Source organism: Oncorhynchus masou, chromosome 23 (assembly GCF_036934945.1).
Source record: "Oncorhynchus masou masou isolate Uvic2021 chromosome 23, UVic_Omas_1.1, whole genome shotgun sequence".
NCBI lineage: Eukaryota > Metazoa > Chordata > Actinopteri > Salmoniformes > Salmonidae > Oncorhynchus > Oncorhynchus masou.
In genome coordinates this window covers 24116901-24135479 of record NC_088234.1, presented here as the reverse complement: position 1 = coordinate 24135479, position 18579 = coordinate 24116901, and the positions used below count along the sequence as shown (strand labels likewise).

At 40.2% G+C, this 18579-nt stretch overlaps 1 protein-coding gene across 14 annotated transcripts in view; it reads right to left on the bottom strand.

Annotated features, from left to right (window-relative positions):
• Positions 1-18579, bottom strand: part of LOC135510606 (receptor-type tyrosine-protein phosphatase delta-like) — a 383074-nt gene that overhangs the window by 21158 nt on the left and 343337 nt on the right. For all 14 annotated transcript variants that reach the window (XM_064931651.1, XM_064931664.1, XM_064931650.1 and 11 more), the window contains 2 exons: positions 6422-6545; positions 3277-3452 (listed from right to left, as the gene is read on the bottom strand). In XM_064931651.1, coding sequence (XP_064787723.1) covers positions 3277-3452; positions 6422-6545 — 300 coding nt within the window. The remainder of the gene's footprint in view (positions 1-3276; positions 3453-6421; positions 6546-18579) is intronic.

The window sequence follows — 18579 nt, the reverse complement described above, 5'->3', positions numbered from 1 at the left end:
TTACGTATTGAGCGAGTCACTGTTACTTCCTGCTTTAGTTTTTGCTTGTAAGCAGGAATCAGGAGGATAGAATTATGGTCAGATTTGCCAAATGGAGGTCGAGGGAGAACTTTGTATGGGTCTCTGTGTGTGGAGTAAAGGTGGTCTAGAGATTTCTTTCCTCTGGTTGCATATGTGACATGCTGTTAGAAATGAGGTAAAACGGATTTACGTTTGCCTGCATTAAAGTCCCCGGCCACTAGGAGTATTTTCTTTTTTGAGCATTTTCTTGTTTTCTTATGGACTTATACAGCACGTTGAGTAGATAATGTGGTCTACAGTTTATCATGAGGTATTCTACCTCAGACGAGTAATACCGCAATGCTTTTTTGATATTAGACATAGCGAACCAGCAGTTATTAACAAATAGGTACACACCCCCACCCCTCGTCTTACCAGACTTAGCTGCTCTGTCCTGCCAATGCACGGAGAAGCCAGCCAGCTCTATATTATCTGTGTCATCGTTTAGCCATGTCTTAGTGAAACATAAGATATTACAGTTCTTAATGTCCTGTTGGTAGAATAGTCTTAATCGTAGATTGTCCAGTTGGTTTTCCAATGATTGCACATTGGCCAATAATACAGAGAGTAGTGGGGGTTTACCTACTCGTTGGCGAGTTCATACAAGGCACCCCGCCCCCTCCCCCTTTTTCTCCGTCTTTTCTTCACGATTTGGACCTAATCTCGACAAAGCAGTATATCGTTTGCGCCGGACTCATTAAAGAAAAAAATCTTTGTCCATTCCCGAGGTGAATAATTGCTGTTCTGATGTTCAGAAGCTATTTTCGGTCATAAGACACGGTAGCAGCAACATTATGTACAAAATGAGTTACACACAATGCAAAAAAACAAACAAAATAGAACAATTGGTTTGGAGCCCGTAAAACGGCAGCCAATCCCTCCAGCACCATTATCTAAAAGATCGATACAGAAGATGGGGGCATTAGTTAGCAACAAAATGAAGCCTATTTCATCATCAAATGTTGTCAAACAATGCGCTAAAGCTTGACAAAGGTCTACGAGGCAGCTTTTGTATATATTCACAAAACTATGAGTCATTCTTATGTAATACTTCATTATCTAAAGCAACTAACAACTAGAACCAGACAATGGTCAAAACATGCACTTGGGTCTACAATATACAGTGCCTTGAGAAAACATCCATACCCCTTGATTTATTCCATATTTTGTTTTGCTACAGCATGAATTCAAAATGAATTACATCCATTTTTATAATGACAAAGTGAAAACTGTTTTTTTTTTGCAAATGTATTGCAAATTAAATACAGAAATATCTAATTTACATAAGTATTCACACTCCTAAGTCAATACTTTGTAGAATCACCTTTGTCAATGATTACCCTTTGAGTCTTTCTGGGTCTCTAAAAGCTTTCCAAACCTGGATTGTGCAACATTTGCCAATTATTATTTTCAAAATTCTTCAAGCTCTGTCAAATTGGTTGTTGGTCATTGCTAGAAAACCATTTTCACATCTTGCCATAGATTTTCAAGAAGATAAATGTCAAAACTGTAACTCAGGCCACTCAGGAACATTCACTGTCAGTGTCTGGTGAACCAGGTTTTCCTCTAGGATTTTGCCTGTGCTTAGCTCCATTCTGTTTAATCCTGAAAAACTCCCCAAACGATTACAAGCATACCCATAACGTGATGCAGCCACCACTATGCTTGGAAATATGGAGAGTGGAACTCAGTAATGTGTTATTTTGGATTTACCAATATTGCTTTGCCACATTTTGTTACAGTATTACTTTTGTGTCTTGTTGCAAACAGGATACGTGTTTTGGAATATTTTTTATTCTGTACATGCTTCCTTCTTTTCACTCTGTCATTTAGGTAACTATTGTGGAGTAACTACAATGTTGTTGATCAACCCTCAGTTTTCTCCTTTCACAGCCATTAACCTATGTAACTGTTTTAAAGTCCCCATTGGCCTCAAATCCCTGAGTGGTTTCCTTTCTCTCGGCAATTGAATTAGGAAGGACACCTGTATCTTTGTAGTGATTGGGTGTATTGATACACCAAACAAAGTGTAATTAATAACTTCACCATGTGACATTATGGGGTTTTGGGGGTTTGTATGTAGGGCAGTGACAAAAATCTATCAATTTTAAATTCAGGCTGTAACACCTCAAAATGTGTAAAATGTAAAGGGGAGTGAATACTTTCTGAAGGCCCTGTAGGTTAGAGAAGAGTGAAAGCAATCCATTCACGACATCTGTTCAGACAGTTCTACAGTCAAATCGTAAGGTGGAATACATGCAATTGTTCTCCTCTGGAGAGACCTTTGTAAACAGGTAATTAAGCATCTTTAGAGTAGGAATTGTGTGAAAGTAGTGAACTTGCAACTTGTGGAGACCATGCAGTCTTCGTTTCTTTGTGATTTCAAACATACATAAGAGACCTTGCAGTGCCAGGCACAAAGTGATTGCCTTTTAACTTTGAAAGAGTGAAAAGTGCTGTGTGCTTGGTTCTTGTACCGAATGACTGACATTTTACAATTAGCATGAACATTTTACAATTAGCATGAACATTTTACCTGCTTAAAGCAGTGCTGCTGGCTAACCTAGTGACCATGCAACTAATTGCAATAACGGTATAGCAACACTAATACTAAAAAGAAGAAAAGGGAAACTCATGTTGTGGCAAATAAGTGAGTGAGTGAAATCCATTGGAAACAGAATGCAAGATGTCTTGCCTTAGAGAAGAAATATGAGGGCATCTGAAGGAACATGACAAAACACAGAAATATGAACACAGAATGAAAGGAGGAATGGGGAGTTCTAGGAAAATGTTAAATGTTGTATTTGCATCACAGAAGCAAATGGATAGCCATGATGAGTCATGGGTTAGGCTATGATGTTGCTGTTTCAATGAAGCTTGGAAGTAAACAATGGGAAATAGGTGAATTGAATTACACCGAATTTGGAATCTGAAATTATATTGCAGTATGTTTGCTTTACAGACCAATTACACTGATATAAAAATGTAGATGACTGAGGTAGAATATATAACGAAGACATAATTACATGTAGACATTTTTTACTTTACAAATCCAATGATATGACACTTCTGCAATATATTTGAATGTACATTTGTAGAATTACTATGGCTAATGTCAGGGTAGGATAAAATGGACCTGTGTAACAGACCTAGACCTGTGCATGGCAATCAAATGAATAATGAATCCCATAGGTCTGATTCCAGATCTGTGCTTACCCTGGACCTCTCCTCCAGCTTGGTCATCATGACGATGTTGGCACTCCGCTGTTCCCAGATCATCCTCCAGAAGTCACCAAATGTCTCTGGCAGCGAGCCCTGCGTGGCGATGTATGCATTCTGCTTCCTATAGCCGTCAATGTAGTTGGAATTGATGTAATCACTTCCAGGGATACCTAGAAAATATGAGGGAAAGTGATTAGAATGGATGGTGGATGCTTGAGGGGGGGGAGTGGTGTGTGTGTACATATGTGTGTGGGGTCTGTGTGTGGGGAGTGATTAACTTTGGTTGTATGACAGACGGGGGAAAAACGATGAGCGACACAACAGTGGCTTTGGCTTTTATTGGGATCAATAGCGTTAGTCCATCCACTAGACTAGCAGGTACTGTGAAAAGTGAAGTCACTCTGCTAGTGCTTAGAGGTTCAGACCCCTGCTACTCAATACTTTGAGTTGTTTTGACATCGAACAACACTTAATCCTGACTGAGTTCTTTCTGACTAAAAGGGCACAAATCCAGAGTTAGTTTACTCAGCCAGGAACTACCCAGGCATACAGTCTAAGTGTACTGTGTTTTTCGTTTAGGCTTTGCCATTGTGTGCCTTTTGTGTCATCCATCCACACAAAATGGCTGCCTACTAGTTGAATCACTGTGTCAATTGTTATCATACTCTTGAATGTAACTTTGATGACACCAAAAAGAGCATTTCCTCTATCTACAGTGAAACTTCAAGGCGAAGATACATTTTAGCTTTGAAAAAAACCTCCGCCCCACCTCTCCCCTCAACCTCACAGGGAAAAACAAACAACGAAACCAGGCAAAACTGTTTTTCTTCCACAACCTCCGCCTACTCTCCTTTTCTCACCGGTTGCTAAATGAAAGAAGTTTTTTTTCCCCCCCAATCCGGGGAGAGGCGAAGACGGAGCTGACAGCTAGTCAATGCTTCAGGACTGGCAGTTGGGGGCCCAGCGCACACATGGTCTACCAAGATAAGTCTCATCTGCATGGATGCCACGTTTGCATAGCCAGCCGCCCGTGCTCCAACTCTCCCCCCTTTCATCCACCCCTCCCTTTTTCTCCCAGGTAACTTATTCAGTGCAAAAAAAGAAAAGACTAGAAAAGAAAATGTGAGCTCGTTCAAAACCCGACATTTCTTACCCGTCTTTTTCCTCCCTCCCTTCCTTTTCCCTGCTAAACCTTTTCATGCAGCCGTTCCCTGGCTGTATATTTCCATAATGGACAAGGGATAAAGACAATTAAGCCCCCAGCTTTCAAAATGAAAGGGACGTGTAAGGAAAAAGAGACATTATTATGGTTTAATGAAAACAAGACAGTGTCTGGAAGCATATTTGGTTTCTCTGCAGATGGCCGGAGTGTCACTCAGAATTTGTGCAAAACGCAGCCATCTGCTTGCAAAGCTTTCAATACCGTTATCAAAAAAGAAACACAACTAATAACATGGTGCAGATATCAAACTTACTGGCAAACAATCAAAAAAAATCACCTACATATTTGGCAATGTGTCCTAAAAGAGGCTAAAAGTGGTGTGTGTGGTTGGTTATCCGTTATACGAGGCATAATCCACACTGAAGTAACTTTTGGTAAAAGCCCTCTTCTATTGTTCTATGCTGGCCTGTTCCCTCAGGAAAGAAGCCATGAGTCTGCTTCTCTCTGCTAATACATCATTGACCTGCTATCACAATTTATGACGGTATGATAACTTTCCAACAATTGGAGAATAACCAGTATACCTGGACATTAAAACCTCCTCGATCAAGCACAGAAAACCATAATTAGGTTATGTTGTGATTTCTCCATTTTAGTTGCACTGACCTTTTGAGAAACAGCTGGTCAGTGATTCAAGTTGGTCCACTTTGAACTGGGTCTCAACTGAGTTACAAATAAAGTCCAGGGACAGCTTTGGAGCAGAGCATAGTGGAAAACTGACTCTACAGATGTTTGCTTACATGACGTGCATTCATCTGGTGAGGAATGTTACAATGAAAAGAGACACATTTTGATTAATCGTTCGGAGTTCAAAGTGGGGGGTGAGACACGTAGGTTGGCCAACTAAAGTCCTGTGGCAAGGAATAAATCAAGTGGTCTTCATGTCTGGCTTATGGAACACAACTATAACAACATGTTGTGGAAATGATTAATGACTATGAGTCAATAGATGATGCTGAACGTGTTGTGTCAGTTACAATCATCTGACATGACTGTTATTGACATCTGTTATCACACTACCATGACTTTGTTATCTGGGTCTATAACGACAGAGGGTTCAAGTTAAGTATCACCCAATTCCCCTCTATACAGTCAACGCTAATAGCCTACCACACACTTTACCACACATCAGGGGACTCCAAAAGCATCTGAGGAAGACGTCCTCCATTCCAATCCCGACAGTCAGTCGCTAGCTTGGTGAGCTACTTATACAGACATGTTTCTTACGCCAAAATAACTTCATCTAAGAAGTCCTGGTTGCCAAAGGCTTTGTTTGGAGCTCCAGGGGGAAGTCCCACAAGCCTGTCTGGCAGAGTAGCGGTTTCCTCCCTCGCGAAGGCTTCGATGTGGCCGCACAGATGTGTGTTTATGGCTAGTTAATGGGGTCCATCAACACTCTCAGCTGCATGAGCTTTCTGGGAGACTGCAACGGGACTCTGAACGTCTTTATTGATCAGTTTTCTTCCCATTAGCATCCATTTACTGGCCCGGAAGAGCCAGTTTGTTTATGTTCTTTTTTACTGTTTTCTCTCTATGGGAAATATTCAATGGAATTGGTTAATTAGTATGTATGTATGTATGTATGTATGTATGTATGTATGTATGTATGTATGTATGTATGTATGTATGTATGTATGTATGTATGTATGTATGTATGTATGTATGTATATGTATGTATGTATGTATGTATGTATGTATGTATGTATGTATGTATGTTTGTATGTATGTATGTATATGTATGTACTGTATGTGTGTGCGCGTAACAAATAATCGTTAAACCAAATTCCATGACCGTCACAGCCCTAGATACCATAGCTCAGTGTATGCTAGTACTCCTAGGGTACAGAAGACAGTGGTACTGTATAGAAGTAGACAGTCACTTGACAGTCAATTCAAGGCAAGGCGAGAGCTGCTTACCGTCAATAGCCGATAGCAGGACTCTGGAGTGGTCGTATGCTATCACGTTAGCATATCTGTTCTTTGGTTTGTTGACTTCCAGGTTGGAGTGTTCCCACGTGAACTGCTGCCCGGGATCGATGGACTGCAAGTAAAGAGAGGTTATATTCATTACTTTCCTTCATCACTTACAGTAGTATATTTTGCTCAATACCACCATTTAGCTCCATTTCCCAGACAAGGACTATGGATTCAAACTAGGATCAATAATAGCAAAAAAGCTATTTTGATGCACTGTGTAGGTTCTTTTAGATACATTTAAAGGGATAGTTCACACAAATTACAAAAGTACATATCAGTTCAGATCCTCAAAAATTTTGACAGCTGCACCATTGAGAGCATCTTAACTGGCTGCATCACCGCTTGATATGGCAACTGCTTGGCATCCGACCACAAGGCACTAAAGAGGGTTTACGTACGGCCCAGTATATCACTGGAAAGAAGCTCCCTGACATCCGGGACCTCTATAAAGGCGGTGTCAGAGGAAGGCCGTAAAAAATGTCAAAGATTCAAGCCACCCAAGTCATCATAGTCTCTTCTCTCTGCTACCGCACAGCAAGCGGTACCAATGCACCAAGTCTAGAATCAACAGGACCCTGAACAGCTTCTACCCCCAAGCCATAAGACAGCTGAATAGTTAGTCCTAGTAGCTATTGGTTAACTATTTAACTAATAGCTACCAGGACAACCTACATTGACCCTTTCCACACTAAGCATTTTTACTCATCACATATGCTGCTGTTACTGTTTATTATCTTATTTAAACTTAATTTAACTGGGCGAGTCAGTTAAGAACAAACTCTTATTTACTATGACAGCCTACCCCGGCAAAACCCAGATGACGCCAGGCCAATTGTGTGCCGCCCTATGGGACTCCCAATCACGGCCAGATGTGATACAACCTGGATTCGAACCAGGGACTGTAGTGACGCCTCTTGCACTGAGATTATATTTTCATATCTACCTCAATTACCTCGACTCGGTACTGGTACACTGTGTATATAGCCAAGTTATCATTACACATTGTGTATTTATTCCTCGTGTTATTATTTTTATATATTTTTTACATATTTTGTATCACTGCTTTGTTGGGAAGGGCCCATAATGTTTGTCTACACCTGTTGTTTATGAAAGCATGTAACAAATACAATACAATTTGATTTGATTTACTTGCCCTGTAAGCAGTCTATGGACAAGGTATGAAAACAATCCCCATGCTTTGGTTTGTTAACCTGGCCACTGTCTCCAAATTCTAAAGTTTTAGCATTTGTGGAACAATGACAATGCAAGTCAATATCCCCAATATATACCAATTTGTAATTTGGGGGAACTATCCCTTTAAGCTTGACAGTATTTAAACTCTTTAGGAATCTCAGTTTGAAATGCTCGGCCCGCGTTCACCTGCCATAACAACTATTTTCCAACTCATCCTGGGTTATTTTGACATGTAGCATAACATACATTTTGTGTAAGTGACAAGCGCTGGTAAATTTAGCTGTCCCAAGGCTGGTTGGCGCATTCTGTCGGCATCATTCCATCAGTTTCCAATAACATGCTCACATGCATGTACAGTACTGGTCAGTCTGGTTATGAAATGGAGAAGAGGAGGGACACGACCACTTGACACATCCATTTTTCGACCCATAAATATACTGTACATTTCTTTCAACCTCCAGCACCAGGGTCAGCGCACTTTCAAATGTTGTTTTTTTGCCATCATTGTAAGCCTGCCACACACACACACTATACGATACAGTTATTAAACATAAGAATGAGTGTGAGTTTTTGTCACAACCCGGCTCGTGGGAAGTGACAAAGAGCTCTTATAGGACCCGGCACAAATAATAATATAATAATAATCAATAATTTTGCTCTTTATTAAGCCATCTTACATATAAAACCTTATTTGTTCTCCAAAAATTGTGAATAACTTACCACAGGTTAATGAGAAGGGTCTGCTTGAAAGGATGCACATAACTCTGCAATGTTGGGTTGTATTGGAGAGAGTCTCTATCTTAAATAATTTTCCACACACAGTCTGTGCCTGTATTTAGTTTTCATGCTAGTGAGGGCCGAGAATTCCTCTCTCACATAGGAATGTGGTTGCAAAGGGCATCGGTGTCTTAACAGTGCGATTTGCCAAGGCAAGAAACTCGCACAGCCCTATCCAGAAATCTGGCAGTGGCTTCTGATTAAATTCAATTTCCACAGAATCGCTTGTTGAAATTTCGATGATGCTCTCTTGTTCAGATATCGATAAGTGGACTGGAGGCAGGGCATAAAAGGGGTAACGAATCCAGTTGTTTGTGTCGTCTGTTTCGGGAAAGTACCTGCGTAAATGCGCACCCAGCTCACTCAGGTGCTTCGCTATATCACATTTGACATTGTCCATAAGCTTGTGTTCTTTTGTGCACAAAAAATATATACAATGATGTAAAGACCTGTGTGTTGTCCTTGTTAATGAAGACAGAAAAGAGCTCCAACTTATTAATCATAGCCTCAATTTTGTCCTGCACATTGAATATAGTTGCGGAGAGTCCCTGTAATCCTAGATTCAGATCATTCAGATGAGAAAAAACATCATCCAGATAGGCCAATCATGTGAGAAACTCGTCATCATGTAAGCGGTCAGACAAGTGAAAATTATGGTCAGTAAAGAAAACGTTAAGCTCGTCTCCCAATTTAAAAAAAGTGTCAATACTTTGCCCCTTGATAACCAGTACACTTCTGTATATTGTAAAAGTGTTACATGGTCGCTGCCCATATCATTGCATAATGCAGAAAATACACAAGAGTTCAGGAGTCTTGCTTTAACAAAGTTAACCATTTTCACTGTAGTGTCCAAAACGTCTTTCAAGCTGTCAGGCATTCCCTTGGCAGCAAGAGCCTCTCGGTGGATGCTGCAGTGTACCCAAGTGGTGTTGGGAGTAACAGCTTGCACGTGCGTTACCACTCCACTATGTCTCCCTGCATTGGCTTTTGCGCATCCAGATACTAACACATCTTGACCACCTAAGTCCATGTGATGTCACAAAGCTGTCCAGTACTTTAAAAATATCCTCTCATGTTGTCCTGGTTTCCAGTGGTTTGCAGAAGAGGTTGTCTTCCTTAATTGACCCCCCATTAACGTAACGGACATATCCCAGGAGCTGTGCCAGGCCCGGCACGTCTGTTGACTCATCCAGTTGTAATGCATATAATTCACTGGCATGCATGCGAAGCAGTAATTGTTTCAAAACATCTCCTGCCATGTCACTGATGCATCGTGAAACAGTGTTGTTTGATGAAGATATTGTCTGTATAGTTTTTTTTGGCCTTTTCCCCCAGCATTGCCCCAGCCATATCCACAGCAGCAGTCCTCCACAATAGTACGGGGCTTGCCTGTCCTAGCCACTCGGTAGCTCACCATATAAGACGCTTCTAGCCCCTTATTAATGGTATCTGTTGCTTTTATACATGTCTTATCACTCGAAAGTCATCGTTATTCTCGCTCAAAAAACTCATGTGTCTTATTTTTCTAATTGTCATGTTTAATTTCTAAATGCTGGTGCGAGAGTGAAGGTTTCCGGCGAGAAAGTAACGGTTAATGTGATTGGATTTTAGTTATTTGACTCGGCTACCTGTATTTGACGTTGTGTTGTATATATATATATATTCATGCTGATATATATATAGGCAGGGTAGGCTAGTGGTTAGAGCATTGGACTAGTAACCGCAAGGTTGTGAGTTCAAACCCCCGAGCTGACAAGGTACAAATCTGTCGTTCTGCCACTGAACAGGCAGTTAACCCACTGTTCCCAGGCCGTCATTGAAAATAAGAATGTGTTCTTAACTGACTTGCCTGGTTAAATAAAGGTTAAAAAAATAAATAAAATAAAAAATAAGCCCAACAGTTTTCAGCTGTGGGATTAGCAAACACAACGTGCCATTGGAACACTGGAGTGAAGGTTGAGAATAATGGGCCTCTGTACACCTATGTAGATATTCCATAAGAAATCAGCTGTTTCCAGCTACAATAGTCATTTTACAACATCAACAGTGTCTACACTGTATTTCTGATAAATTTGATGTTATGGACAAAAATTATATAACATTTGTTTTTCTAAGTGACCCCATACTTTTGAACGGCAGTGTATATACAGTTGAAGTCAGAAGTTTACATACACCTTAGCCAAATACATTTAAACTCAGTTTTTCACAATTCCTGATATTTAAACCAAGTAAAAAAATCCCTATTTTAGGTCACATAGGATCACCACTTCATTTTAAGAACGTGAAATGTCAGAATAATAGTAGAGAGAATGATTTATTTCAGCTATTATTTCTTTCATCACATTCCCAGTGGGTCAGAAGTTGACATACACTCAATTAGTACTTGGTAGCATTGCCTATAAATTATTAAACTTGGCTCAAACGTTTCGGGTAGACTTCCACAAGCTTCCCACAATAAGTTGGATGAATTTTGTCCCATTCCTCCTGACAGAGCTGGTGTAACTGAGTCAGGTTTGTAGGCCTCCTTGCTCACACACGCTTTTTCAGTTCTTCCCACAAATTTTCTATAGGATTGAGGTCAGGGCTTTGTGATGGCCACTCCAATAACTGGACTTTGTTGTCCTTAAGCCATTTTGCCACAACTTTGGGAGTATGCTTGGGGTCATTGTCCATTAGGAAGACCCATTTGTGACCTAGCTTTAACTTCCTGACTGATGTCTTGAGATGTTGCTTCAATATATCCACACTATTTTCCATTCCTCATGATGCCATCTATTTTGTGAGGTGCACCAGTCCCTCCTGCAGCACCCCACATTATGATGCTGCCACCCCTGTGCTTTACGGTTGGGATTGTGTTCTTCGGCTTGCCGGCTCCCCCTTTTTCCTCCAAACATAACAATGGTCATTATGGTCAAACAGTTCTATTTTTAGCTTCATCAGACCAGAGGACATTTCTCCAAAAAGTACGATCTTTGTATCCATGTGCAGTTTTTATGGCGATTTTGGAGCAGTGGCTTCTTCCTTGCTGTGCGGCCTTTCAGTTTATGTCGATACAGGAATCATATTACCGTGGATATAGATACTTTTGTACCTGATTCCTCCAGCATCTTCACAAGGTCCTTTGCTGTTGTTCTAGGATTGATTTGCACTTCTCGCACCAAAGTACGTTCATCTCTAGGAGACAGAACGCGTCTCCTTTCTGAGCATTATGACGGCTGCGTGGTCCCATGGTGTTTATACTTGCGCACTATTGTTTGTACAGATGAACATGGTACCTTAAGGCGTTTGGAAATTGCTCCCAAGGATGAACCAGACTTGTGGAGGTCTACAATTTGGAGGTCTTGGCTGATTTATTTTGATTTCACATGATGTCAAGCAAAGAGGCAAAGAGGCACTGAATTTGAAGGTAAGCCTTGAAATACATACACAGGTACACTTCCAATTGACTCAAATTATGTCTAGTAGCCTATCAGAAGCTTATAAAGCCATGACATAATTTTCTGGAATTTTCCAAGCTGTTTAAAGACACAGGCAACTTTAAACTTCTGACCCACTGGAATTGTGATACAGTGATACAGTGAATATACAGTGTATTTAAACTTCCGACTTCAACTGTGGATAATAATGTCATCATTGTGACTATTGATCGAAGTTTTGCATGGCTAGTCATGGCCTTAGACTGTTGTTTGTGCTTATGATTGACTATCCATTGGTATAGTTATTACCAGATCAGTTGTGTTCAGAGAGCCATTATTAGTTATTATTAGTTATATCTTATTATTATCTAGTGATGTACTGGACGTGAATCACATTTTTATTTGGCGTACCCCAGACGGCATTGGGAAGGTTAAACATGTTTTTCATCTGTAACTTTCTCACTCATCATTATTCACGATTCATTCAGGACTATCCATAATCATGGTAACATCCACACTAATGTAGAAGTGTTTAGAAACATATATTCTTATTTAAATAAAAATAATCTGAAACACAACCTAAACAAACAACAAACGCATCCAAAAACCTTGTAGAGTCACATGCTCAGCATCTGTGATTACAATGAATATTGGACCAAATACTAAACTTTTGACTACTTTAATACACATATAAGTGAATTTGTCCCAATAGTTTTAGTCCCCTGAAATTGGGAGACTATATACACATAGCAGTAATTTCTAAACTTTTCACCTGATATGGATGAAAATATCCTAAAATTAAAGTTGACATTCTGCACTTTAACCTCATAGACTTTGTATCATTTCAAATCCAAAGTGCTGGAGTTCAGAGTCAAAACAACAAAACATTTGTTACTGTCCGAATACATTTGGAGCTCACTGTAGATAATATCATACCTAAGCTCAGCATGTGTGACCACAATGAAGTAGAGTTCGATCGCATGCCATTCTGAATTACTCTTTAAATGTAGAATGCTTTCATTTGGCATGCCCATATACCAATATTACACAATAAAGCCTTGGGATCTGGAGAGCAGCCTTTTGCATCCCCCCCAAAGGTCCAAATGTGGAAACCGTACCCTTACCAATATCATGAACAGTAATGGTTTGGGAACATTCCAAGATTTGAAAGATACATACACATTAACATTTAACATCCTTTTTCATTTTGTTCTCTCGATATTTACAACTTAGGTCAGCTATGCTGGCCTGCGGAGTTCCTTGGGTAACCCAACTACCGAACTATCAAAAGATAGTATAAATAAATGATCTGGGCCCCAGATAGACTGCTTCTCTATAATATATATGCAAAAATGTGAAAACTCATATTCTGAGCTAGCCATTAAAAAACCATTGTCCACAGATCTAATTGAATCTGAACAAACCTTTAATTGGAATAGAATGTGGAATAACATGACTTTGGCATCCAAAAATCCGAACCATCAATTTATACATTTTAGGTTTGTTCACTGACTGTAACATCAAGATAACATTTACGATCAAATTGACCCCAACTCTTAACTGCTCACCGTGTTCCCTAAAATATTAGTTGTAGGGAACACAGTGAGATAATTTCCTTTGACTTAAAAGCCTATTTTCAAAGTCAACACATTCCGCCATTATTTCATTTATGCCATAAAGATATTACTCTCTCTATGACTTAAGAGACCAATGTTCAGCCATTGTATGCTTCTCTGACAACTGTTATATGAAATTTGTCAACCCAAAAACTTTGCTTACAGGCTGATGCCTATCAACATTATATTCTTTAAAGACAGTAAAGAGTCAAAAAAATTGCTACAAAAGTAAATTACTTGAGGTTAGTCAATGCACTATACAAAAGCAGTTTCAAACACAGACAAATCGTTTTATTTGAATTGTGTACTTATTAAGGTTGTTATGATGTCCACTTTTCCCTCGCCATTCTTCAAGTTATCTTAACATTTAAGAGTTTCTGAATAAGCATGCAAAAACATTTTTGTGAATAACATTCAACTCTCAATTTAGCATCTTTCTTTGACAGGTACCCAAATGATTACTGCAAGTATAGAAGCCCAGACATTCCTGACTCCTAACTTCTTGATATCAGCTATTGTTCGCTCTTGTAAAGCTTAAGCACTTCCGAATTATTCCTGCAAACCATTTGCTCCTAACAAGGATCCCTTGAGAGCCACTTCACATTCCTTCATATGGTGTGGGCGTGGCCTGCAGTTAAATGCTTCTGGAGCAAAATTCCTTTCGAAGTCCATGCATTTAAATATTCAATGTTTTGCATCTATTACGTTACTTAATGATGAGAGCCCCTTGAATCTCTCAATCAATAAAACAAGATTACTGTTGGCAGGCATCACTGCTGCAATCATTCTTTTGAGGTTCTAAGACCTCACTCTCTCCCATTTAACCAGTGAATACATTTAATGTTAGAAGTTATAACATTAGAATTATTGACAGTGAGAATGAATGGTGCAAGTCAAGGAACAATTGTGGCTTGGACAAATATACTTCTCTATAAAGAACAATCTCAGCTAAAGTCCAACACAATTACTGTGCCTTCAGGGAGTATTCATACCCCTTGACTTACAGTATTGCACATTTTGTTGTGTTACAGCCTGAATTCAAAATTGATTAAATAAATAAAATATTCTCACCCATCTACACACAATACCCCATGACAAAGTGAAAACATGTTTTTAGACATTTTAGCAAATTTAATGAAAATGAAATATATAGACACATTTACATAAGCATTCACACCCCTGAGTTAGAATCACCTTTGGCAGTGATTACAGCTGTGAGCCGTTCTGATAAATCTCTAAGACCTTTGCACACCTGGATTGTACAACACTTGCAAATTATTATTTTTAAATTCTTCAACCTCTGGTTGGTTGTTGATTATTGCTAGCAGGCCATTTTTAAGTTTTGACATAGATTTTCAAGCTGATGTAAGTGAAAACTGTAACTAGGCAACTCAGGAACATCCAATGTTGTCTTGGTAAGCAACTCTAGTGCATATATGGCCTTGTTTTTTAGGTTACCAGGTTTTCCTCTAGGATTTTGCCTGTGCTTACCTAAACTCAGCAAAAAAATAAACATCCTCTCACTGTCAACTGCGTTTATTTTCAGCAAACTTAACATGTGTAAATATTTGTATGAACATAAGATTCAACAACTGATAAATAAACTTAACAAGTTCCACAGACATGTGACTAACAGCAATAATGTGACTCTGAACAAAGGGGGAAGGTTCAAATCAAAAGTAAAAGTCATTATCTGGTGTGGCCACCAGCTGCATTTAGTACTGCAATGCATCTCCTCCTCATTTGACTGCACCGGATTTGCCAGTTCTTGCTGTGAGATGTTACCCCTCTCTTCCACCAAGGCACCTGCAAGTTCCCAGACATTTCTGGGGGGAATGGCCCTAGCCCTCACCCTCCGATCCAACAGGTCCCAGACGTGCTCAATGCAATTGAGATCCGGGCTCTTCGATGGCCATGGCAGAACACTGACATTCCTGTCTTGCAGGAAATCACGCACAGAACGAGCAGTATGGCTGGTGGCATTGTCATGCTGGAGGGTCATGTCAGGATGAGCCTGCAGGAAGGGTACCACATGTGGGAGGAAGTTGTCTTCCCTGTAATGCACAGCATTGAGATTGACTGCAATGACAAAAAGCTCAGTCCGATGATGTTGTGACACACCGCCCCAGACCATGACGGACCCTCCACCTCCAAATCGATCCAGCTCCAGAGTATAGGCCTCAGTGTAACACTCATTCCTTTGACGGTAAACGCGAATCCGACCATCACCCCTGATGAGACAAAACCGCGACTCGTCAGAGAAGAGCAATTTTTGCCAGTCCTGTCTGGTCCAGAGATGGTGGGTTTGTGCCCATAGGCAACGTTATTGCCAGTGATGTCTGGTGAAGACCTGCCCTCAGTCCAGCCTCTCTCAGCCTATTGCGGACAGTCTGAGCACTGATGGAGGGATTGTGCGTTCCTGGTGTAACTCGGGCAGTTGTTATTGCCATCCTGTACCTGTCCCGCAGGTGTGATGTTCGGATGTACCGATCCTGTGCAGGTGTTGTTACACATGGTCTGCCACTGTGAGGACGATCAGCTGTCAGTCCGGTCTCCCTGAAGCACTGTCTTAGGCATCTCACAGTACGGACATTGCAATTTATTATCTGCCTCCTTGCAGCATGCATAAGGCACATTCAAGCAGATGAGCAGGGACCCTGGGCATCTTTATTTTTGTGTTTTTCAGAGTCAGTAGAAAGGCCTCTTTAGTGTCCAAAGTTTTCAGAACTGTGACCTTAATTGCCTACCGTCTGTAAGCTTTTAGTGTCTTAACAACCGTTCCCACAGGTGCATGTTCATGAATTGTTTATGGTTCATTGAACAATCATGGGAAACAGTGTTTAAACCCTTTACAATGAAGATCTGTGAAGTTATTTGGATTTTTATGAATAATCTTTGAAAGACAGGGTCCTGAAAAAGGAATATTTATTTTTTTGTTGCTGAGTTTATATTATGTTTGATTTTATACTTAACACTCCCTAGTCCTTGCTGATAACAAGCATACCATAACATGATGCAGTTACCATCATGCTTGAAAATATGATTCCATCATTACTTTAAGGCATGCAAGTCAGTCAATCGCAAAATGTCAAGTTTCTACGCCTCCTTTTGGCAAATCTGATCACGACTCCATTTTGCTTCTCCCTTCCTATAAGCAGAAACTCAAACAGGAAGTACCCGTGCTAAGGACTATTCAACGCTGGTCTGACGAATCGGAATACACGCTTCAAGATGGTTTTGATCACGGGGACTGGGATACATTCCGGGTAGCTAATAATATTGACGAATACACTGAGACAGAGACTGAGTTTATCATGAAGTGTATAGGAGATGTTGTACCCACTGTGACTGTTAAAACATACCAAGGCAAAGGGTGGCTACTTTGATGAATCTCAAATTATTCCATATGTGTTATTTCAGTTTTAATGTGTTCACTATTATTCCACAATGTAGAAAATAGTCAAAATAAAGAAAAACCCTTGAATGAGTAGGTGTGTGCAAACTGTTGACCGGCACTGTACTTTTTAGTCAAACTAAATTCTCTCTCTATTGCCTTTGACTATTGTTGTATACATCGGATGCCAACCTTAGTAAGCAGAAAAGGAACACAACAATAGTCTACTATAATAACTACAATGATAAGAGACCACTATTTTAGCCATTGTAGAGTAGGTTTTCCTCAAAGGCCAAGTTTGCTCTCCACCATCCTTGGTCCTTCTATGGGGTTAGGGTTTACGGCACACAGAAGAGCTGTACAATTGAGTACAACCAACAGAATCAGCAATCTCTGTAAAGCTCTAAAGCCTGGAGGGTCCCTCACCGTAAATAAACTGGCTATTAAATGTAATGCCACTTGTTGTGTAAGAGAAAACACCACGTTGTTAAACATAGTGTTCAATTTCACATGTCAGAGGAAATATTGGGCTGTGTTCTTTAATGAGTCTCTAACTTTTTATATTTCCAATAAGGGAGTTATGAGCTCGATTATGCTCACTATTGGAAATTAAGGTACCTGACGCTAAAGGGCAGGATGCACAGAGAGGTAAATGTGTTAAAATATTATTTAAATGCATAATTCCTTCCTCCTTTCTGATAGTGACATCACATAATTGGTGAAAGCATGCTTGTGGAAAGGTTTATGACACCAATCCAGTAAATTCAGGCTACTACAATGACACTGGAGAGAATAGCAGCCGTTTTACGGGCTACTGACCAATTGTGCTATTATGTGTTTTTTTTTTAGCTGATCATAATTTATTTTGTTCATGTTTCCCGCATCATTTTCTATGACCGAAAAGAGTTTCTGGACATCAGAACAGCGATCACTAACCTCGATTTAGATGAGGATTTTTGCTTCAATGAGTCAGAGGCAAATGACATACTGATCATCCCAGACCAGGCCCAAATTCCTGACACTCGAAGAAGGCAAAAGCGGCGCTATAGAGGCCCGACGTGTGGGATACCTGACGAGACCACGTCAGCGAGTGGATAAACCCCCTCTACCGTCCGTTATATTGGAGAACGTGCAATTACTGGAAAATAAACTGGACAAGCTCTGTTAGAGACTATCAACGTGATCTGAATAACTGTAATATCCGGTTCTCCAAGTTGTGGCTGAATAAGGACATGGAAAATATAAATCTAGCTGTTTTTTTCTATACATTGGCAAGACAGAACGGCAGCGTTGGGCAAACTCGGGGGGTGGTGTGTGTCTCTTTGTTTTCAACAGCTGGTGCGCTGTAAGGAAGTCTCGAGGTTCTGCTCACCTAAATACCTCATGATAAGCTGTAGACCACACCAAGAGAGTTTTCACCTATATTATTTGTAGCTGTCTACTTACCACCACAAACCAATGCTGGCACTAAGACCACACTCAATGAGCTGTATAAGGCCATGAGCAAACAACAAAATGCTCACCCATGGGTGGCGCTCCTAGTGGCAGGTGATTTTACTGCAGGAAAACTGAAATTCTTATTACTTAATTTCTACCAGCATGTCACCTGATGCTAAGCTACAGAACTGTTTCGCTAGCACAGACTGGAATATCCACAGAGGATGCAATCTCTATTGCACTCCATACTGCCCTTTCCCATCT